The 22,534-nt window shown below is 48.9% G+C and overlaps 1 protein-coding gene across 4 annotated transcripts in view; it reads left to right on the top strand.

The window, feature by feature from the left end:
* The window catches only part of Ablim1 (actin binding LIM protein 1), a 221,084-nt gene that overhangs the window by 178,791 nt on the left and 19,759 nt on the right, over nucleotides 1–22,534 (top strand). For all 4 annotated transcript variants that reach the window (XM_055591552.1, XM_055591551.1, XM_055591549.1 and 1 more), the window contains exons 8-12: nucleotides 964–1,022; nucleotides 11,605–11,682; nucleotides 12,374–12,529; nucleotides 16,144–16,179; nucleotides 17,691–17,820. In XM_055591552.1, the coding sequence (XP_055447527.1) occupies nucleotides 964–1,022; nucleotides 11,605–11,682; nucleotides 12,374–12,529; nucleotides 16,144–16,179; nucleotides 17,691–17,820 (459 nt within the window). The remainder of the gene's footprint in view (nucleotides 1–963; nucleotides 1,023–11,604; nucleotides 11,683–12,373; nucleotides 12,530–16,143; nucleotides 16,180–17,690; nucleotides 17,821–22,534) is intronic.

Genomic DNA, 22,534 nt, shown 5'->3' with positions numbered 1-22,534 from the left:
ATGCTGGTGATGGGGTCCAAAGACAAGGGCTTCAATGCTGGTGATGGAGTCCAAAGATAAGGGCTTCAATGCTGGTGATGGGGTCCAAAGACAAGGGCTCCAATGCTGGTGATGGGGTCCAAAGACAAGGGCTTCAGGACTTTTCCTTTTTTTAGATTTATTTATTATTTATATAGTATTCTACCTGTGTGCCTGCAGGCCAGAGGAGGGCACCAGATCTCATTATAGATGGTCATGAGCCACCATCTGGTTGCTGGAAATTGAACTCAGGACCTTGGGCAGTGCTCTTAACCTCTGAGCCATCTCTCCAGCCCCAGGATATTTAATTCTTTGATACTTGTACCATCTATAGAAGTCCTTCATGGTCTGAGAAAGGGAGATCATGGAAGCAGGAACAGGAAGTGACACCTAAGTAATTACATCATTAGTTTAAACCAAAGGATTTTACTTTGTTTTAGTTAATTAAAAAGTTAAAAGATTTATAAACCAGCTTTAACAACTTTGTCAGTTGATTTGATTTCTCATCTAAGTGTGGGCAGCTGTGGAAATGGCTGAATGAAAACCTCGGTAGGTCTTGTGCCTGGACATAGTCTGTTGGTTTGCCTTTACTTCTTTTAAGTGGCTTGGGTGTTTTGATGTTATATAAACATGGTTTTTCATTCTGAAATCAAATGGAACTGGCAATAGGCACTCAGGTCCTATCTGTAAAGAACAATGGTATGTTTTAAAAAACAAACAAAGTAATCCTGTTACGAGCTAAGCCTCTCTTCTGGAGGAGTACTCTCAGGCCCTGTTCTGTGGCCCTGCACTGTTAGAGCAAGCTCAGAATTCACCAGAGAGCAGAGCTGACTCCGGGTCGTAGGTCTCCTGGGCTGGGATAGAGGGGTCTGCGGAGGGTCCGCTCCTCAGGGCCACACCCTCTTTCCCTTGCCTTTATTATCAGTGTGCATTGTGTCTTTCCAGGTTCTACCGTGTGGCATCCCGACTGTAAGCAGTCCACGAGGACAGAGGAGAGGCTAAGGGTAAGTGTCAGAGCCCGGACGCTCTGGAGGCCTCCGGCTGGGTGGCCACTCGTTCCTGAGCTCTGGGGGAAGTTCTTTTCACAGGCTTTTTTTTTTTTTTTTTTTTTAATGGAAAACCCAAGGTCAAAGGCCACTTGACTAGCTAAGAGAGCTTCCTCCCACTGTAAATGTATTGTAAGGGTTGTTCTTGGTGCAGCCTTATCTTTCCAGTCAGCATTTTAGGGAAGTGTCCAAGAGTCCGATAACTGGGGAAGATGATTCATCTTCCATGGTAACTGTCTTGGCTTCAACCATCATGCACCCCAGACTCTGTGTCCATTGCTCAGCTCTGGTGTGTTTGGCTGACTTCTAAAATCCAAGTTCCAAAGAGTAGCCTCCAATGCAAAAAGTGCCAGTCAGTCAGGTATTAAAGCCTCAGGGTGAGGATAATGCTGACACCAGCTGTATGACTGGCTGTTCCTCAGAACACCTCCAGGGGGCACTTTCGAAGATGGAAGGCCCAGAGTCTAAGCCATCAGACCGTTGGCTCTGGATTTTCACCTGGGCTGACTTTCCTCACAGTGATAATCAGGCCTGATCCCCTCTATTTAGCTGTCTTACGGAAGGGAAAGTAGAGTTTGACTTTAATCTTCTCACTTTACCAAGGAAAGAATGGTCTAGACTTATTTCTGAGCCAGACTCCAGAAATGGTTTAAGTGCCCTTGGCCTACCCTTAGGCATGCCTCAGAGGGCCACTGACTGGATTTCCAAATCTCTCTGCTGCCCCTCTGGGTTGTCAGTCCTGTCCTCTTATCTCCTCTTGATTCTCTTTGTTGACATATATGCATGCTTGGAGCCTTGTTATTTTGTTGTTAGGGGCAAACGTTAAGTAGAGGGAAGAGAACCCACTTCTCAGAGTAGTTAAGGTGAGGGCGCAGCAGAGGGACTGTGGGTGTTGAAATGGTTTTCCTGCTTCTGACTTGCAGCTTCAGGTTACACACATAGCTAATAACCAATGGCCCTGAGGTCTATCGAGCACGGCAGGCTGAGCCCGGAACGTGGGGGAAGGATGCTGTTTGGGCGACAGGCTACCTTCCCATAATGGTAGAGCTGGTGCCTGTGGACACTTTTGCCCTCAGAGTGTAAAATTGCAGCTTCATTGGAAGTCCTGCCCACAGTAAGATGCCATCCCACAAGGCTGCCATTTCTACCCTGCACAGACTGGCTTTTGTTTTCTAAAGAATATTTTATTTTATTTTATTTACTTTATCCCTGATGAAGTCTTTGAGAGCAATGAAGAGGAATGCTAACGAGGCCAGAATGAATGGAATGTGCATTTTTCTCTGTAAGGATAGCTGGAGTTTGCAGCTCCTTTTCCCAAAATGATTAAAAAACACAACAAATTCTTGGACATCTCTCCCTGGAACTCTCTAGAGAAGCTTATAGGAAAAAACTAAACTAGTAAAATAGTTCCCTCGTTCTGGCCAAGAGGAGTTTTCTTCCTTTGTTTTGTTTCTTTAGTAAGCTTTCCAGAAAATTCCGGAGCTCTTCTCTGTGACGCCCTCCCTGGGTGGCACTGGCTCATCTTCCTGGCGCACAGTAGGAAGGGCCTCACCTGCAGGCAGTACTTCTGGCTCAGAGTTGGGTCCAGGCTGAGGCTGTTGAAGCTTGGAGGGCAGTGTTTTCACAGAGGAGTTCATCTCCTGCTCTCTAAGGGCGTGTCTACACACACTTCTTGAGCCAAGATTTCCAGGCCTTTTTCCACATCTCAAGTTAGAGCAGTTTCCATAGCAAAATGAAAATGTTTGAAGCCTCTTTGAGCAAGCCAGAGTGAGCCTCATTCTTGGCATTTAAGGACTCATGAGGCATTTGATACAACAGTCTTTGGGTCCCTCCTGAGGCTTCTTGTTCTTGTGCTGTAAGCACAGCAGTGCCCAAACAATTAGAAAGGACTCAATGAGGGGGTCTGAATGTGCATAAATACATAGCAGATAATTTACTGTAATTTCAGACCAGTTAATATGCTTTTAATTCAGATCCCGAATTGTCCCCTGAAGTGGCCTATATGTGTGTGGCAGTCACCACTTACTTTTTGCTTTTCCTTCATTGTTTTTATGTGTTTCTCATAGTATTTGTGAATAAGGCTGTTTTGTTATTTATTCTCCCTTTCTCTCATGTTTCATGGCAGCAACCAAACACTCAGCGTTCTTCATCTGATTTCTTTTATCCCCAAAGTCTGGTTCGTCGCACAGGACGATCCCCAGCTCTACAGGTTGGCAATGTGTGGGGCCAAAGGCTAGAGCCGCTGTCCAAGGCCCAGGCTTCTGTGGCTTCTCCCGTCCTCCTCCCCACCCCCACCGCAGGCCGCTTTTGTCTGACTTCCTCAGCTCCTGTAGAAGGCAGCAGCTTTCCACACCCTGCGAGTGAGCCTCACACCCCACCAATAGATGTTTGCTTTCCGAACAATGGCTGAACTGATGTTTTCATTAAAGGTAGCGCGCGTGCGAAGCTGCTTTGGGCTTGTGTTCCCACAGTTGTTCGCTGAACAAATATTTACCATGCACTCAGGATTGTGCTGGGCTGGAAGCTTTCTGTCCAACTTTCTAGGGAGAAAAGACAGAAGGGAAGATTCATGAAACCACAGAGCAGCTGAGGGCCATCCCCTGCAGACCGGCCTGCTCACACAGGGACCTCCACTTGGCCACAAGCTTCCTTTTCAGTAACAGAATTCTCTTAGCTAGGGCCAGCCACCTCCCCTAGTAAAGCTTTAGCCAAAGGATGCATCCCACCCCACCCCGGTTGAAGGAAAATACTATTCCAAAGGAGATTTTTATTTGTTTCTAATGGGGGGGGGCATTCTGGCCCCTAGTTTAAGAAATTTGGAGCAGATTGCTAGGTTGGGGGCCCATTTTTAATATCACCTTCATTCCCAGTCTTGTTGGAAAGGCACATCTGATTCTCATTATTCAGCAATCAGTGAAGTCAACATTAGCTCCACTCAGAAAGCTGTAAACAGCTTGGGAAGGGGAAAGCTGTTTGTCCAGCCCTCCGCTCTCTAGCCCGGACAGAGCTGGAGGCTGCTTCACCCGGATCCTTCAGAAGCCTGGGTTCCCAAAGTGCTTCGGCTTTCTTCTCTGAAGTCCTTTCACCTATGCAGAGCCCTTCGCACCTCTGCATTTGCTTGGAGGAGTTAGCCGCGGGGCGGCGGCAGCAGCAGGCGAAAGCGCAGAGCACTGCTGGCCCAGGGCAGGTGGAGCGCCCGCCCGGGAGGGTGTAGTGGCACCCGCCTGCCTTGTTAAAAAGGCCTTCCTGCTGCTGCTCATCGGCCAGCCTACCAAGTGGGTACGCACTAGGCTGTTTCTTTCTGAAACCCATTCACCTGTTGTGTGGTAATATTCTTGCAAATCTGCGGCACAGCACACAGATTCCCCAAGTGCGTTTTCCTCAAATGGTGATGCTTCAAGTCTTTGTGTGTGTGTAGAACAAGGAAGTCATGTGGTTGCTGTCTCGTTAATGCCATCACAGTGCCCACTGCCTCGTTGCTGCTGTTTGCTCTGTTTGGCCTCTTCAGTCAGAGACACCTAGAGACATCCAGACCCTTGACCTTCCTGAAATGGTCTCTGAGTATCTAGAGGCTCTTTCTTTATCATCCCCAAACACAAATGGTTTCCCCCAGAGGAGTTCATTTTCCCTTTGACTTATATTTAGTGCGCACAGATTCTAAAAGGATTCCTTCTTCTGCAGCTCTTGTCACCCCCTGGTCTGGTGAACTCCAAGAAAAGCCCCAGGCAGGTACTGTAAGCACCAGCTTAGAATAATGTGGCCTTCCACCGGTAGCCCCGGGCCATGCTGAGGTCTTTGATCTGGTTGCCCGAGGCTCTTCCCACCTTCTTAGAGCAAGGCTTTAGATGGAGGCTGCCTTTGCGTCCTGCGCCTGTGTGTGTGTGTGAGGAGGGCAGACAGGGGGAGGGGCAGCAAAGGCTTTCCAGTTCTTTGCTATGGAAGGTCAATGTCATTTCTCCACTCACAATTCAGAGTTCTGGTGTTTAATGGTCAGTAGTTAAAGCGGGTTGTGAATTAAACGTTAAGGTCTGTCCACTCAGCTCGCCTTCCCCTGCTGTGAAAGGACAAAGGAATCAACGGACAGAAGGTTTTTAAGAGACTTATTGGGAACAAAAAAACCAATCCGCCTTTTCAGTCATCCAGCTGCAGAGCAGCGAAGACGTGGCTCTTTGCCCTTTGCTCTCTCCGTCATTGAAATGAACTTTTGTTATCCCAGGGAGGTCTCTTTCCATTTAAAAAAACAAAACAGCAACACTTTTTTGTGAAATCAGAATGAATGTGGCAAAGCATGCTGAGGAAATAAAAGCTGAGCAAATGACCCTTTCTGAAAGGCTGGGTAAGGACAGATCTCTGCAACTAGGGGCCCAGAGAAGGAAGGCTCCTTGTTCCTGATGTCAAAATAAAGGTTACAGTATTTGCCTCATCTTCTTGGAAAAGCGCTTCCAGAGCCCACAGCCAGCTATGGCCCCCATTCCTACCCAACCCCACCAAACAGGGCATCAGAAGAATCAGCTTCGTTTTTTCTGACTCTACTTTCAAGTTGTTGTTTTGTTTCGTGTGGAGACAAAAGTGTTTAAAGGAAAGGTGCTTGCTCCTACAGCTGTTGGCCCTGCCGTTTCCTCTTCCGAATAAAAGAGAAGTGGGCATTCTTTGGGGGTGGTGTCTAAGGTCACCGAGAGAGAGAGAGAGAGAGAGAGAGAGAGAGAGAGAGAGAGAGAGAGTATAATATAGACAAACTCTTGGAAGGCGTGCCAGAAACAAAGGCTGCTGACCAGCTAGCTGGTAAATCCAGTTCATCAGGTCGCCCAGGGGACACTGGGAACCTGAATGACCTCAAGTCAGTAATGTGGGTTACATAATCGCACGTAAGGACACGGATGTGGGTCATCTGCAGGATCTTGTTGCTGCCGGTGAGGGACAGTGGAGGTTAGTGATAAAAAGGGACAGCCAAGGAGGGCTTTTGATGAGAGCGCACTCCGGACATGGGAGCTTCAGGTTGAAGTGGATTTCCCTGTGGGTGGTTTCATGCTGCATCTGGAGTCTGGGCTCTCTCGGGAGGGATCTGACCGTGGGGGCAAGTCTTGTTTCCACTAGGAGGAAAACAGTTTTGTTTTGTTTTTTTCTTCAGTTATAAGATGTTTATTTATAAAAGCCTAGATGTTTCTAACTGAATGTAAATTTCTGGAGCTAAGCTGTAGTGCCAGCTGTTCAGGAAGCTAATGCAGGAAGATAGAAAGGAAAAGGCTCAGGACCAAGCTCTCAGCGCAAAGGTGATTTATTTGTCCCAGAGGGACAGAGGGCAGGGAGAAGAGAAAAGACAGGAGATAGAGGATGCGGGACAGGGAGACGGAAACAAGGAAGAGGGGGCAGGTATGTTTGCCCTGAAGGGGACAGAGGACTAACTCTGGAGAGAGGAGACAGAAGTGGCCCTTAGGCAAATGTACAAGGGGAAGAGTTGGATCAGTCCCAATGAGCTAAAGGTGGGACAGAATTATATAAATGCAGGTTTATTGGGAGCAGCGTTGGAGGGGGAGTGAGAGAGAGAAGAGAGATACAGAATGAGAGGAGAGCAGAAGAGAGGGGGGAAGAGGGAAGGAAGAGAGAAGGGGGAAGGAGAGAGAGAGAAAGAGAGAAAGGCCAGAGGAGCCAAAATGTCTGGCTTATATAGTTAAGGGCCTCCGGGAAAGGGGAAGCCCCATGCTGAGGTGAGGGGCAGGGTATGCTAGCCACACCCTGGGGCAGGCAGGGCCCTAACTAGGATGAGGTGTTTAATTTAATTGGTCATGTTAATTAGGTGAGCCAAAGGGGCCTTTCCCTTGTTGGGCTTCAATACTTTGAAGGCTGGACCGTGGTAGTCAGTTTGAGGTGGAGGAAGTGGCTAAATAAGCAGTCAGACCTTGAGGGCTCGCTAAAAACCTTGTAGCCTAATGGATCCTAAAGCAAGACAGAGCAGATGGGAGAGAAGAGCAGTGCTCGCCAGAGCTGGCTAGAGTCTCTTCCAGGGTTACAGACATGTTCACGGCCGTCAACTTAGGCTCCTTCTCAAAACATACGATAGAAGAGGTTCGGGGGGGGGGGGGCTTGCCTAGAGTGAGGCGTGAGGCTGTTACTTCAGTCCCAAGACCAGAAATTAAGATAAAATAATAAAATAAAATAGGTTATTAACAGTTAGGATCAAAACTCCAAGGATAATTGTTCAGTTTTTAAAAGTAATTTTAACTTCTTAAAAGAGAACTTTTCTAGGGCCAGTCACAGTGGCACACACCTTTGATCCCAGCACTCGGGAGGCAGAGGTAGGTGCATCTCTGTGAGTTCGAGGCCAGCCTGGTCTACAACTCAAGTTCCAGGACAGCCAGGGATACACAGAGAAACCCTGTCTCAAGAAAACAGAACCCACACCCACACCCACACCCCCCCACACCCACACACCCACACATCCACGCACACCCACTGACACTCACACCCACACCCACACACCCACCCACCCCCACACACCCCCACCCCCACACACGTACCCCCCACCCCCACACACATACCCACCCCCACACACACACCCTCACCCCCCACCACCACTTTCTAATCTCCATGGGTTGAGCTAATCTTCCCAGAAAGCCATTAGGAGCCATGGCAAAAACCTGTGCTGTTTAAGCTTCGAGCAGAGCCCAAGGAGCAGCAAACCCAGAACCAACCATAAGGCAGCCAGGCTAGGCCAGGGCTGGGCCACTGCTTCGGTCATGGGAAGGAACTGGTGTTAAATGCTGGGATGAACCTCAGGTAAAAGTCACTGTGTGGGAAGGGACTGGCATCCTTGCCCAGAGTCCTCAAGGAAGAGACAACTCCAGGCAGGAATGGGCCATCGGTGTAACAAATCGCCGATGAGAACATGGACACATATGAGTGCAAGTTCCGTAGCTGCAGCGGATTACAGATAGCCTGATCCATTCATCTCACATGTGAAAAGAGAATTCTCAGGGTATGCAGGACTCGGATACCACTGCCTCTCGTAGGAAACCAGGGGCACATGCTGGAGCTGCATGCTGACCCTCTCATTCAGCCCTGGAGACTTAGTTGATGGGAGTTTAGCCTCCCCAGTTTATAAGTAGAAAGTTGAAGCCCAAAGTTTTGAAAAAGAAAACTCCTATCACCAGGATTCAAAGAGAGTGACTTGATTCCAAAAGCAGACTTTAACCGTAGTATGTTACACACAGCTGTGTTTTGTCCAAATGTAGCTAGCAAGGCAAAGGAGGGTTTTCATGGAAAAGGATAAGCAGGGATACAGCCTACCTTCAGAAGAGGGGCACGGCAGGTGGGTAGAACGGAGCAGAGTGGTCCTGTGGCAAATGATGAGTTCCACAGAAGACTTTATGAATGTCAGCTTGCCTGGAGTACTCCCAAATAACGAGAGTCTAAAGGGTCAGGTGTCAAGGAAGTCTGACTGAGCCCTGGCAGGTTTGGTGACCAGTTGATTTGCCTTTGGAAATGGTTTGGTTATCAAAACAGGAGTACATGAGAGAACTGTGGTAAGCCTCTAATAAGCAGAGGTCGCTTAGAGCCAGAGAGCATCGGATGGGATTTGACAAAAGTCCAAAGTGTTGAATAACACCTCAAGCCTTTATCCAAACAGTATTTATGGTACAGATAGCAGGAGATAAAGGCTTTGGAGAGTCCTGTCAGGGAGACAGGGAGGGAGGGAAGCAGCTGAGGTGCGACAGGCCAGCCAGGAGGCCCATCCTGGTTTTGCTTGTTTGTTTTGTTTCTCACAGTCCTTGTCCTAGGAACTGGGACTGAGTTTTGTGCATATCTGGCAAGCGCTCTGCTGAGCTGTACAGCCAGCCTCCTCTGGAGTTTCATTTTGAGGCTGGGTTTCATTACGTTGTCCAGGCTGGCCTTGAACTTGCTCTGTGACCATACTTGCGCAGGTCCTGAACTTAAGAGTGTGTGGGATTGCAGGCCTGTGGCCCTGGGTCAGGCTCAGGAGACCAGTCTGTCTGCAGAATCTGTCCACCAAAGAGAGCCCGAGGGCCCTTCCCAGCGTGCTCAGACTGGTCTTCAGCTCTGTTCCCATCTGCCAGGCAGTACAAGAGCCAGCCCCGGGATGTTCTGGGAATACAGACCTTGCTGACCTACCCTCGGAACAATGTCAGACACAGCCCAAAGCGCCAGGGCCAGTGTGCTGCGTGTCCCAGATGCTCGCTAATGAGCACAGTCGTCCCAGCAGCTGAAAGCCGCCACCTTCTGCTCTCCAGCTCCCCCGCCCCCCCAGCCAGGGCTCCTGTGAGGTTGTTACAGTGAGAGTGTATCCAGGGCACAGGCTTGGGGGTCGTGACTGTAATCCTAGCACTTGGGGGCCAAACTAAAGGAATTACAAGTTTGGGCCATGCTGGCCTACGTGGTAAAACACTTTGATTTTGTTTTAAGAGTATTTGCAGTTCTCATGCACTGTATTTCTGCCCTGACCTCAGTGTGTTTCTGCTGCTTGCACACCCTCCCTCCCACAGCTTCATGGATGGGAATGCAGTTCGGGGCTTCTGTCCTTGGACCCGGGACCTGTGGAGGTGAAGGCTAATTCCTGCCCCCTCCTACCTCAGTGGGTTGGCACACGCATAAAGTGGGGACATGTGCCACTGGGTCATTGGGTAGATTAGTGCGGGTAAGACTGGGACACAGTTGCTGTCCTTGTGTGGCTACTTGGCATTTCCTTCGGGGTCTGGAGTGCTGGCACAGTCAGTGAAACACCTTCCTCACGCTCCTGAGGATTTGAGCTCCATCCTGAAGCAGCATAAGAGGGCCTGTCGAGGTGGGACACGCTTGTGAGCCTACATTCAGGACGGTTGGTGGGCTTTCGCAGCCAGCTGAGCCTGACTGTGTGAGCTGGAGGCCAACAAGAGACCCGTGTCAGGGAAGGTATTCCCGAGGATGACGCCAAGGCTGTCCTCTGGCCTCCATATGTACACACACACACACACACACACACACACACACACTTCATGTGTTCATTACTGTGTTCAACACTTTGAAGGGACAACTTCTCTTTCTTTAAAGTGGCCTTGTGTTTTGCTTGTGCCAGGTCTGTGTTTGGGCCAGGAAGCAGGGCCTTGGAACTGGACATATTTGAGCAGTGTCAGGGGTAAGGGATTATTGCTCCTGGAAAGCTGTCACTCTAATCACAGTTAAAGGAGAGCTGGGTGTAAGACGGGCTGGGGAGAGGCACACCTCCTCCAGGATGTGTCATTCTCCCACCACCTCCACCCAGCCATTGCACAAGTCCCAGGCCACTGGCTGGAGTGTAGCCGAGCAGTTTCCACAGGCCCTGCCGTTCACAGTGAGTGACCGCTGCAGGCCAGGTTGCCTTTGTGGTGCCCGGCGTGCACAAGCTCTGGCTGCTTCCTGCCACGTTCAGCGTACCGAGCAGAAACGCCTGCTTCAGAGGGGAACGGAAGCTTTTAGCTTTGTAGATTCTACCCTTCAGGAAGTAGCTGCACAGACAAGAGCAGCACTCTCACGAGGGAGGGCCTTGCTTTCTCTAGAGAGTTTTCCAGAGCATGCCAAGCAGAGGTGAAGGCCAGTCAAGTTCATACCTCACCTTCCTGTCCTGTGCCCCCCTCTTCCATCTTCCCAGGGGCTCTGGTTAGGCGTAAGCTGTGTAATAAACCTGAACATTTGCTTACAAATAAATGATTGCTCATTCTTTCCTCCAAGCTTTTCCACCTCTGTGTACTGTTCCTCTAATAACAGGAAAACCAGGGCAATGTTTACAAGAGAGTAGACACAATGTGAGGAAGTCAGCAAATATCTCATCGGGAGTTTGTGCAGGAAGGAAAAATTAGGGCTGGCTAGGAGAGAGCACAGCAAGCACAGTGGCCTGTGGACTGAGGAAGAAGTGGAGCCTGTGAGGAGTCGAGTTTAAGTTAAGATTGAAGGAAGTAATAAAGAGCCAACCAAGAGAAACTGGTGGTGAGAGTGGGCCAGGCAGTACAGCAGCCAGGATAAAAGCCTTGAGGTAGGGACACAAGCTTGTTCTGTGAGTGAGGGCAGGTGATGGCTGACAGGGCAGGAGAAGAAGGTTGGGATCCACAGTTACACTAAATTGGCCCTATAGGCAAAAGCAGCACTTGAAGAGGAATCAGGTTCTTCAAAGGTTTCTCTTTTGAAATAACAGCCCCTCCCTCCCCCCAGTGTCAAGTAAGTGTGAGAAAGGCAGAGGTGAGAGCAGGGAGCCCACGGAGGGCAAGGCTGTGCACTGCCATGGTTCTGAGGAGCAGAGCTGGGTGCTCAGCTGGCCATGGAGCTGGGTGGAAGTGCACAGCATCAAGATACACTCCAAGTTCAAGGCCCAGATCCTTTAAGAGACACAGAAGAGGAAGGACCATGAAAGCCCTGGCCCTTCCCTTCAAGTGTATATCTCCCTCTGACACCACACTCACACACTCACAGGCCTCTCCTTAGCTGGTTGAGCTTTCTGTGGAGCTTGGGCTGCCTGGGCCAGTCTAGACTCTGAAGAGCATGGCAGGAGTCTGACAGTTGCTTGTGTGTTTTCTAGCCCACCAGGACCTCCTCTGAGAGTATTTACTCTAGACCAGGCTCCAGCATCCCTGGCTCGCCAGGCCACACCATCTACGTAAGTACCGCTTCCCGAAGGGCCACTTTGGGGAGCAGGGCAGTTGGCGACTGGAATAGCCAGATAGAGAGTCCCAGAAAGGGAGGTGCTCCACAGAGGTCTCTGGTCCTGTTAGAAGGTCCCGATTTCCCTTTGCCATTCTGACCTCTTCAGGCATGCTTCCTGTAATAATTCCATCTGTGACCATCAGAGAAAAAGATGACCTGACGTGAGTCACTTAGGGCTTAGAAGGCCATCACATCTAACATGTATATAGATATTTGGGAATTAATTGCACATTTTATAATGCTGCTGCAAGTGTTATTAAATTCTGCCAAAAATATATTTAATATTTAGTTTATTCAACAGGCAGTACTTGTGTTTAGCTATCTACAAAGATTTATTAACCATTTATTTGAGATTTTTTTTCCTCTCTATATTAAGAAACTGTTCTGAAGGTTGACATATTTCTCTATTCACTGAATTCTACACACACCCTTTCCTAAGCCTTTCCTGTTTTTTGTTTTTTGTTTTTTAAGTGTGATTAATAGATACATCAATAGGCAACTTCCTAAAGGGTATGACATTACTCAGTAAGGCATTTTGGTTTAAGGATCACATTTTACACAAGGAAGGCATAAATGGCTCCAGGGATAATTTCTCCACAAGCTGTGATAGAAGATTGACTTTTCTCTCCCTTTAACTCTGCCAGGCAAAAGTTGACAATGAGATCCTGGATTACAAGGATTTAGCAGCCATCCCCAAGGTCAAGGCAATCTATGACATTGAACGCCCAGATCTCATTACATACGAGCCTTTCTACACATCAGGCTATGAGGACAAGCAGGAGAGACAGAGCCTTGGAGAGGTAATGGGTTCCCAGGGCTTGCAAACAGCACGGCCTTCCAACTGCACCCTTCCCACTCACCTGTGTAAGGACGTCTGTTTGGGGTCAAGCTAGGTCAGACCTTGCCTATCCTCTGGAGGTTTCTGGTACGCTGAGGAATTCAGAACCAACCCATGACCCTGGTCCTAAACTTGGGTGTAGCAAGGTAGGAGATTAGCTGATTGCATATTAAGACAGTGAAGGATAAGTTAGGTATGGAACAGTAGCCATGCTGGGATGGGACCTGAGGGCGTGTGTGTGGGAGGGGGGTGTTAAGGGAAGGAGGTCATGGGTTATGTTGGCCTTGAGATTAGCTGGAAGTACATTCTTAGGGATCATGAGAGATGAGACCACACCCTCAAATTTCCATGGCTCCAGTTTCCCACATCTTAATGGAGGGGTGTGGGAAGGGAGACAGTGTGGATAAGGGATAGCTAGGGTTCCTACAATTAGCTACTAGGTTCTAGAATCAGCTACTAGGGTTCAGCCTAAGATAACACTACTGACATGTGAAAGCCACTGTGATCCTGGTTTCCGCATGACCCTGGTTTCTTCATCAGGAAGACAGAATAATGACAGCCGGCTTCCCATAGGTATTTACATGTATTTACGTTCAGTTAAAGAAACTGAACAGCAAAGAGCGCAGGGGCACAGCATGGCCGTGACCACTGCTGTGGCCCCTTCTGAAGCTTATTACTGCCCAGCCAGCAGGCCTGCCCTCCTAGGCCAGAGCCTCTCAGCAGAGAGGCACGGAAAGGGACCCCTGCCACCACCCACCCTGCTCATTGGCTTCTTCCGTTTATCCTAATTTCCCCATTATTTATTGGTTGGTTGGTTGGTTGGTTGGTTGGTTGGTTGGTTGGTTTTTCAAGACGGGGTTTCTCTGTGTAGCCCTGGCTGTCTGGAACTCACTTTGTAGAACAGGCTGGCCTCAAACTCACGAGATCTGCCTGCTTAGGTTAAAGGGCTTTGATACCACACCTATGTCCTTTGCTTGCTTTTATTGTTATTGTGGCTTGACCCTGGAAGCTTGACCAGCAGACTAGCAGGCACGTGCTTTACCGCAGCATGCCACTCACGCTGCTGCAGCAGCTTGTTCAGAGTCACCTACAGTTTGACTGGACTCCGTTCAGAGAGAGATCACCATGCAGTAGACTTAACCTGGCCCTTCAGCCAGAGTGAGAGCAGGTTGTAGCTCATAGCATCCCAGACTTGCAGGAGATGAGCAAAAGGTCAGTGCATCCTCCTGGACTTTGGGACACTGAGCAGGAGGATGGTGGGAAATCCTGTCTCAAAGCCTCTTCCCCCAAAAGCCATGAAAATGTGGTGGCTGGATTGATGTATTCCCAAGAATACACACTGGTATTTATTGTTTTTTAAGGATCCTATGTATTCATAATTTATAATATTCCTCCCACTTGCTTGTTTCTAATCTGGGTTTTATTCTGAAGCATGTCCTGCTTTCAGGTCCCCAGCTTGGCAAGGAACATGCATTTTCCCATAGTGCCATCTGGTGGTTATGTGCTGTACTGCCAATTGATTGAATTTCAAGGGTCAAGAAAGCTTCCTGAACAAGGAACATAAAGACTGGTGGTCAGTGGTCGGGATTTCCTGAAGTTCAAGATGTCTATATGCAAATGAACATTGTTGCTTGTTTATTTATTTATTATGGTTTTAAGGGCGCATGTGTTCTAGGTGCACTTGCTCATGCCTTTCTCGGGTGGTGTGTGTGTGTGTGTGTGTGTGTGTGTGTGTGTGTGTGTGTTGTTGTTGTTTTGTTTTTCTACTAGCTCCCTCTGGAGCAGCCAAACGTCAAGCAGACATTCATCTTGGAATTGACACTGAATCGGGACTTTGGAAAGTAAACTTGTCATGTTAGATTAGATCGATACTTGGCATCTGACAAAAGCCTCCTTCCCACAAGTTCTCAGTCTGCTCTGTAAACTACCAGCCTGTGGCTTTCTGTGTGCACAGAGGATGCCCCTTTGGGGCAGAAATCAGATATATTAATAAACCCCCTTTGGCTGCATGCATCTTGCCACTGAACAATCGCTGCAAGCTATCCTATCATTTATTCCATTAGTTGTTACACCCATTTTGTAAAGCCATGCATTATTCTAAAGACACAGAGGGATGGGGAGGAGGCTCAGTTGGTGAGCGCTGCCACAAGCATGAGGACTGAGCTTGATTCCCAGAACTCACATGGAAATGGCAAGTTTGGCAGCAGGTGCCTGTTATCCTGGAGCTGGGAGGCAGGAGGGTTCCTGGTCTCTGTCCAGCAGTGTGGGTCAGTGAGCTTGCAGGGCCCATGAGAGAACTCTCTCAAAAACTAAAGCAATTGAAGAAGACACTTGACATTGACCTCTGGCCTACTCACACACCAAGTAACCTTAAATTGGGATGTCATTATTGGCACGTTTGGGAGGTATGTGAGAGGGGTCAGAGAGCCCACCACTGGCAAGGTCAAGAGCAGCTTTTGCTCCCAGCGCGGCCATCCTTGTCCATCAAAGCTTTGAGCCCTGCGGGGGAGGGTACAGCCCCTGAGACCAAGGGAAGCTTGTGAGTGGGCCTGTCAGCCTCCCCATAGCGTGGGAAAGGAACAAATCCTAACGGCAGGGCGCTGGCCACCCCACCCCTTGCTCAGGCCAAGTCCTCTGAAGTTCTGCTTATAGTTCTAACTGAAGGCCTTTGTATTTGGTTGTAAACATTTTACTCACTCCAAAAATAGCCCTTGAGTCCCCCAAATAGTGCTTGACCATACACCCTTGTCACTGGGAACACAGGGCTGCAAACAGAATCAAACAGGAGCCAGTCAGCAAAGATGCAGACATGACGAGACGTGTCAGGAGGTTCTGAAGAAATCGCAGGACGTGATTGCAATGAAGAAACGTGTGAATGGGGTCACAGGAAGTCAGTGTGATGAGGGAGAGCATGGGCAGGCGGTTCCCAGGAAGTTAGTGTGATGAAGGGGAGCCTGACCAAGGGGAAGCACGGAAGGTGTGAAAGGAAGTGTGAATGGGGCAAGGCGGTAAGTTACTGCAATGGAGGAAAGCGTGAACATGGGATTAGCGGAAGTGTGAGGTGAGTCTGAGCTCAGACTTGGCTGGAGTGAGCACTACAGCTGTCTTAGCAGTGCTGGTGGCAGAAGAGATGCCAGTGCAAAGGTCCTGGGGCGACACCTGCTGATGACAAGGGAAGCCTGTCGACCCCAAACAACAGACACCGGAGGGCATGTGGTGTGAGGGGCCATCGCAGACCTGCAGAAGTACCTTACAGTAACAGCTGCGACTGTGCGTTAGTTAAACGCCATGGGAACAGAATCCTGTGTCCCCTTGGCTGTCCTGACAGCTGTAGCAGAAACATGGTTAGACATGCAAGGAGAGTGGTTCCAACAGCCCCACGACATGTTCATTAAAGCCGTGGTTCCTGGGGCGGTTCCCAGTCTCCTGGGAACCTTGCTGGAATTTCCCATCAGCCCTCTGTCCTCCAAATAAACCAGCAGCTGATGCTGACTGTATGTTTGGGGTGATGATTTTAGTGTCCTCCAAACGGGCAGGGAGTGGCTGCTGACTTTAAATTCTCTCTTGTTCTTCCAGTCTCCGAGGACTTTGTCTCCCACTCCATCTGCAGAAGTAAGTACCCTTTGTCCAGACTCACGGGTGGATTGGGAGGGCCTTAGGTCTTGTTTGTACTTGCAAAGTATGTATGTACTAAGGGACAGCAAAACTGATTATGACACTTGTGAGAGTCACTGTACCCATGAGCCAGGGCCATAGGGCGGCAGCACACTTTCAAGGGGGCAAGAGAGTAAAAGCGGCCTGCTCCCGAGCCAGGCCTGCTGCTGAGCCAGGCCTGCACCACAGTAGGAACAACAGCAGGATCTGTCTGCAGGACTTGAGGCCTTGTCCAGTGTGGGTCCCTGGCGCCTGACTGTCTGCATTTAGGCGATAGATACAGACACTAACGCTACAATGCCCAAAGTGGCTGGAGGTCATTACACTAAAATCTCTAAACTGAAGCACTGTGTGTGGAGGAGGGCGTCTCCCCTTCTGGACTGATCCAAATATGCACAGCTTTCGGGGTAGTTTATTTGTTTGTTTTGGAGATTGGGGGGTTGTTTGTTTTTGAAAAGCCTCTTATAGATTCCAGACAGGCTCAAGCTCACTATGTGGTGGAGAATGACCCATCTCCTGAATGCTGGGGTTACAGGCATGCACCACACTTGTTTTATGCAATGCTGGGGATCAAACCCAGGGCCTGTTGCCATAGACATCCTCTTCTGAGTTTGGACCTAGGTGACATCCCAGTGGCAGTGTTATGTTAGAGGAAAGTGATGGGCTCTGTTTTCTCATTCTTCTCCCACTTGCTGAACATGTAACATAAGTTTTCCCTTGAGGTATCACAAAGGTCACTTAGAATTATTTCCTTGGACTGTTTCCCGGGCTGAGAAGTAGTTAGTGATCTCAGGCAGCCACCAGCTTCTTCTGGAGCTTGAGCTGCCCCCAGAACAGTCTTAGTCTTGTGGCTAGTGTCCACACAAGAGCTTCGTGTCAGGCAGTGCTCCTGAAGCAAGAGCCACGGGCTCCTGCCGCGTGCCAGACACGTGGCCAGCTGGGACCCTTGTTGCACCATCATGGAGAGAGAGGGCCATGGCGCAGCTGGTCACACGACAGCCTCCGTGAAAACGCAGAGAGATGAAGCCTGGTGCTCAGCTCCCTACCCACGGAATGGAGCCGCCCACATCCCTTTCCTTCTTCCTACAAATATCGACACATCCAGAAATGTGTTTTCCACGGTGATTCTAAGTCCATCAAGGTGACAGTGAAGACTTAGTACCCTGGGATCTGATGTGGGGGACACAGAAAAGCCTAAAGTCATAGCACTGGTGATTGTGGGAGCTGTCCTCTCTCTAGTCCTGACCTAGCACTGTTGGCAATTACAGATTTTATACCTTAAATTTTAATAACTACAATGACTGATGACTGTGAGCAAAACATAATTAACCTTGGAATATCCATGCACGTGAATATTTACTGAAGACGCCTAGGATGGCACTTCTCCAAGCTGCTGGGCTGGGCTTAACTTAGAGATGTCACGAGTTGCAAGGTGTTTTGGACTCACGCGTTTCCTGGTGCCGTTGCAGGGCTGCCAGGATGTCCGGGATCGGATGATCCACAGGTCCACCAGCCAGGGCTCCATCAGTTCCCCGGTGTACAGCCGCCACAGCTACGCCCCGACCACGTCCCGCTCACCCCAGCATTTCCACCGCCCCGGTAAGGACTGCTCTTCTCAGATCTGCTCTCCACAGTGAATGTGTGTCTGTGGGATGGCCTTCACGTTGAGAGAGCCTGACTATTAAACAGTTCTATCCCTCTCAAAGAACAGAGCGAAAACTGGCGGCCATCTTTATTTTCTAGTACGTCCTTAAAAAGTCAGTCACTTCCTCACTGTGTTTGCTGTAAGTTCGTAAATTACACTTGGCTGTTGACCTGCATGTAAAGAACTGATGAAAATCTCATTCCTACGACACCTAAAACAGAGGTCTCTGAGAGAAAATGCTACGCTTATTGTGTTATTCGTATCACCTAAAGTCCAATGTTAGCCACTGGTTGGAAAGTTTAAAGCCCTGTCCAGGCTACAGGCTCACAGTGAGAGGCCTGAGACTGCTTCAGACCCCCAGAGCAGACCTGGAAAACCTAAAGGTCTCGGGCATGAGTAGCCAGCCTGGGGCAGCAGACATTGCTGTGCTCTGAGCGTTAGCGGCCTTGGTGTCTGCGGCGTGAGTGGATGTGGTGGGACAGGGAGCGGGGGCCCAGCACAGATCCAGACTGCTGTGGGCTGCGGGGTTGTGGAGAAGCCTCAAAGAGAACTTAGGATGCTATACATCCAGAAGGTTCCACTTTAAGCTTCCTCCTGGCCAGGCTACAAACAAAATGTATAAGAATTAAAACCAACAGGAACAATCAGAGCACAGAAAGGCTGAGGCTGTCTCCTGTTCAAGGTCACAGGCTTACCTCACCCAGAGGACTGACCACTCCTGGATCCCCCATTAATTGGTTTCTCCGGACAAGGCGGGGGAGGTGGCTCACGCTAGACTGGATACTTAGCATGTACGAGACCCTGAGGTCAGCTCTCAGCATCCCACACACAACTAGACTTAAACACACTTTTTAATATTTATCATATGATGTTAAATGGATGTTTTCAGGATACTCTTTTTCAGTATGTAGCTATAGTCATTTTATTTGCACCTGGCCATGAGTTTGTATTTCATCTTCTGGTAATTTGAAATGGTTTTGGTGCTAATGTACCTGCGACATATGCTGAGACTACTAAACCCTGCCCTGACATTGTCAGCGTGGCATGTGGCCACAGGGAAATTGTCCTTTGAGAGCATCTTGAATATCGAGGGGATGGCCACCCAGCCACAAGGGTTTTAAAAACCCTTGTCTATTCTGAGCAGGAGAAAGCTTTGCCTCTTCAGCTGTAGACACCACAACCTCCAGAACATTCTCCATCTCCTCTTCCAGCCTAACACACATGTACAAGACACCAGGCAGTGACACTGAGATATTTTTGAAGCCTAAAAGGGCAACCAATCCAATCCTTGTGGTGTCCACCCTACAAATTCTGTGTGCCGGCTGATATTCTAATTTCCCAAGTCTGGGTTGAGCTTTGATGGTCCAATCTCCCTGTGAGCTACCGGATTTCCACCTCAGACCCCAGCACTGGCAGCACCCTGCCTAACTCTGCCCGCCCAGCTAAAGGAGCAGATTTCTTTATGCATAAGGAATAGGAAATAAAATAGAGTTTCCAGTGAGATAAGCCCACATCTTAAAACAAAACAAAACATGACCCTTACATAGAACTATGTTTCTTCAAGTTTCATGAAATGACTGCCCTCTGTTTACACCAGTTTCCAACGGCTGTCTTGTTGAATTTGCTTTCAAAGCAGCTGCTGAGTATGTGTGGTGTGCTCAGCCCTGGCACTGGGTAGTTGGTGTCATCATGCCAGTGTCCCAGAGACTGTGTTCAACAAGCCATTTATTCTTGTGACTCGACCCGCCTGAGCTGGACTTCGGACTCTGCCCTCTGCCCTCCACAGGGCCCTCCCTAACCCGCTTTCCTTCCTCCTTTTTCAGATTCCTGATTAACGCTCACTTCCTCCCACTCTGGGCACCTGCTTTGCCCTGTGTTAATTTCTTTCTTCTTTTCTGTTTCAACCTCACCCTGCCCTGGTTGGTTGGTCCCTGCCGCACAGAGCTTTTGTGTCCTGGTGCACACAGGTGGTCCCCCCTACGAACCAGCAGCTTCAGCTGCTCGCACAGCGACTCCCGTCCTAACCCCCCCTTCCGACACCACTTCCTCCCCCATGTCAAAGGTAAGGACGCAGGTGGCAGGCGGCAGGCCTGTGGACTGGAGATTTATTAGCTCCCCAGCAAGGCTAATAAGGCGCATCTCCGAGACTCAGAGCCCCGAGCTTCCCACCCTCAGCATGCCTGCGCGTGTGCTCACCGCCCCAGCGCGGCCTTAGAACTGGCATGGCATCTCGCATTCCGAGAGATGCGTCGTTTCCAAGAGCTCTGTACAAAGCAATGGGGTCTGTACTGAGAAACGAAGATCTAGCTCCTACCAGTTACAGAACATATATTATTATTTTGTCTTTGTATGCATCACTGGCAAAATATAATATATAAAAGGATGTTTTCTTGGGTTTCATTTGTAATATGTTTCTGCAAAACACAGCAGTATTGAGTAACATAGCAAAAAGTTGTCTTCACAGTGCTAAGCCGTTCAAGTATATGAACATGTGTGCACAGCAGAGCCTCTCTCTCTGTACTTTGCTTTTGATTTGTCCTACACAATGGATAGGAGAGACTCTGCCTTCTGCCCCCCCCTCGCCCCTGACACTTCTTGACCCCTGTGCGACTTCCTGGCTGTTCGCTCCCTTGTTGCATTTGCTTTGTCCTCTTTTGGGCTCTCCACTTGTAGGACCCGAGAGCCGTGGCAGGCTGTGAAAGGCCTTTAAGTGAATGCTGCCCCAGAGGGTTGCTAAATTGTGTTGTCTTAGTTTGAGCCACCTGAGCCAACAGAATATCAGGGGAAGAGGGAGGTAAGAGCAGAGTGGCCTCAAGGGTTCTGTGTCCCCAGTGTTCACGGCGTCTGTAACTGAGTGGGCAGAATACTTCTCTAGCTCCTGAATACATGGTTGGTGTACACAGGCCTTTGCGTCTCCGCTTCCTTGGGCTCCTGAACGGTGGACCCCTGAGGTGTACACGTGCTAGGAGTTGAGTATGCGATCATCTCACACATTTGCTACTTCAGCATTTTCCATGCTTTGAAAATAACACGGCCTAGAAGGATGGCTCAGTGGTTGAGCTCATTTTCTGCTATTGCAGAGGACCTGGGTTAACTACCCAGCACCACGTGGCAGCTCACAACCAGCTCTAGGGGTTCTAGTGCCCTCTTTTGGTCTCTCTGGGTATTGCATGCACACAGTGCACATGCATACAGGCAGGCCCTCATACCCATAAAAATAAGTATTTTCTAAAGAAAATAATATGACTGACATGTGATGGAACTAGATGTCATTTACCATTAGCAAAGCTTTTTGGAGCAGACCCAGCCAATTCTAAAAGTCTTAACTGGCTGTTTAAAATCATTATTGATAATTAGTATGGGGAGTGTTTTTATATCTGAATGTCAAAGTTATTTTTTTTAATTTTTATATAACCATAAAGAAATTACCAAGAAGAGGCTTCAGCTGTATATTTTATAAGAACTTCATGTGGTGTTTTTTTTTTTTTTTTTTTTTTTACCAAATTGAGGTAATGGCTCTCATTTTGACCCATTAAAGTAGTATCAACTGCTTTGTCTGATTATGAAATATTTGGACTTTCTGAACATTCATTTTTGTTAAACATGCCCTTTAAACTTGCACAACATGTGTACAAATAGCACAACTCATTGGAGAATATTAGTGACACACCTTGGGCCTGGGATACTCACATGTTGGGTTTAAATGTTGTCTCTGTCACTTGCTAGCTATATGCTTTTGAATTGTTCTTTTATCCTTTTGAACATTGTCTCATTTGTGAATCATAAGGACAAGGACTCTCTCCTAGGTCATTACTGGGCCCAGAGGGGCAAGCAGAGGCTGATGCATCAACCAAGGACCATGCATGGGGGTAACCTAGAACCCCTACTCAGATGTAGCCCATGGCAGCTCAGTCTCTATGTGAGTTTCCTAGTAAGGGGAACAGGGACTGGCTCTGACATGAACTCGGTGGCTGGCTCTTTGATCACCTCCCCCTGAGGGGAGAGCAGCCTTACCAGGCCACAGAGGAGGACAATGCAACCAGTCCTGATGAGAATTGATAGGCTAGGGTCAGAGGGAAGGGGAGGAGGACCTCCCCTATCAGTGATCTAGAGGAGGGGGATGGGGGAAAGAGGAATGGAGGGTAGGACTGGGAGGAGATAAGAGGGGGCTACAGTTGGAATACAAACTGAATAGATTATGAAAAACTAATAACAATAAAATAAAAGTAAAAATGTTTTAAAAGCTAAGGTGGCATGCAGTAGAGGAAGGTGCTGCCCAAGCTTGGCCTCCAGCCCTTACATTCACACCCGTGGGTGACCGTGCCTGCACACGCACACACACACACACACACACACACGCACACACGCACGGTCAGACATCACCCTGCCCTAACTCTCAACCCCAGCCCTGCGAGATGCTACGTGTTCATTTAATTGCTGTGTTCACCCATGGCTGATGTTTCCCGTGATATGGTCTACTCCAGGGCGTAGCTTTTGTTCCATAGGTAACCATTCTCATCTTCGGGATTGTCTGTCCCGTGAGGACTCATTGTTCCTAATCAGAAAGTCGGGTTAAGGCTTGTCTCTGTGCCTGCAGCCTTGGTGGGATGAGATAGGCAGGGCATCCAGCCAGACACTCCTTAGTGACCTTGGGGCCTCAAGCAGGAG

This window comes from Psammomys obesus, unplaced genomic scaffold (genome assembly GCF_907164565.1).
Source record: "Psammomys obesus unplaced genomic scaffold, mPsaObe1.curated_primary_1811, whole genome shotgun sequence".
NCBI classification, from domain to species: Eukaryota; Metazoa; Chordata; class Mammalia; order Rodentia; family Muridae; genus Psammomys; species Psammomys obesus.
Note: the sequence above shows the minus strand (reverse complement) of the source record. Positions and strands in the feature narration are given on the sequence as shown.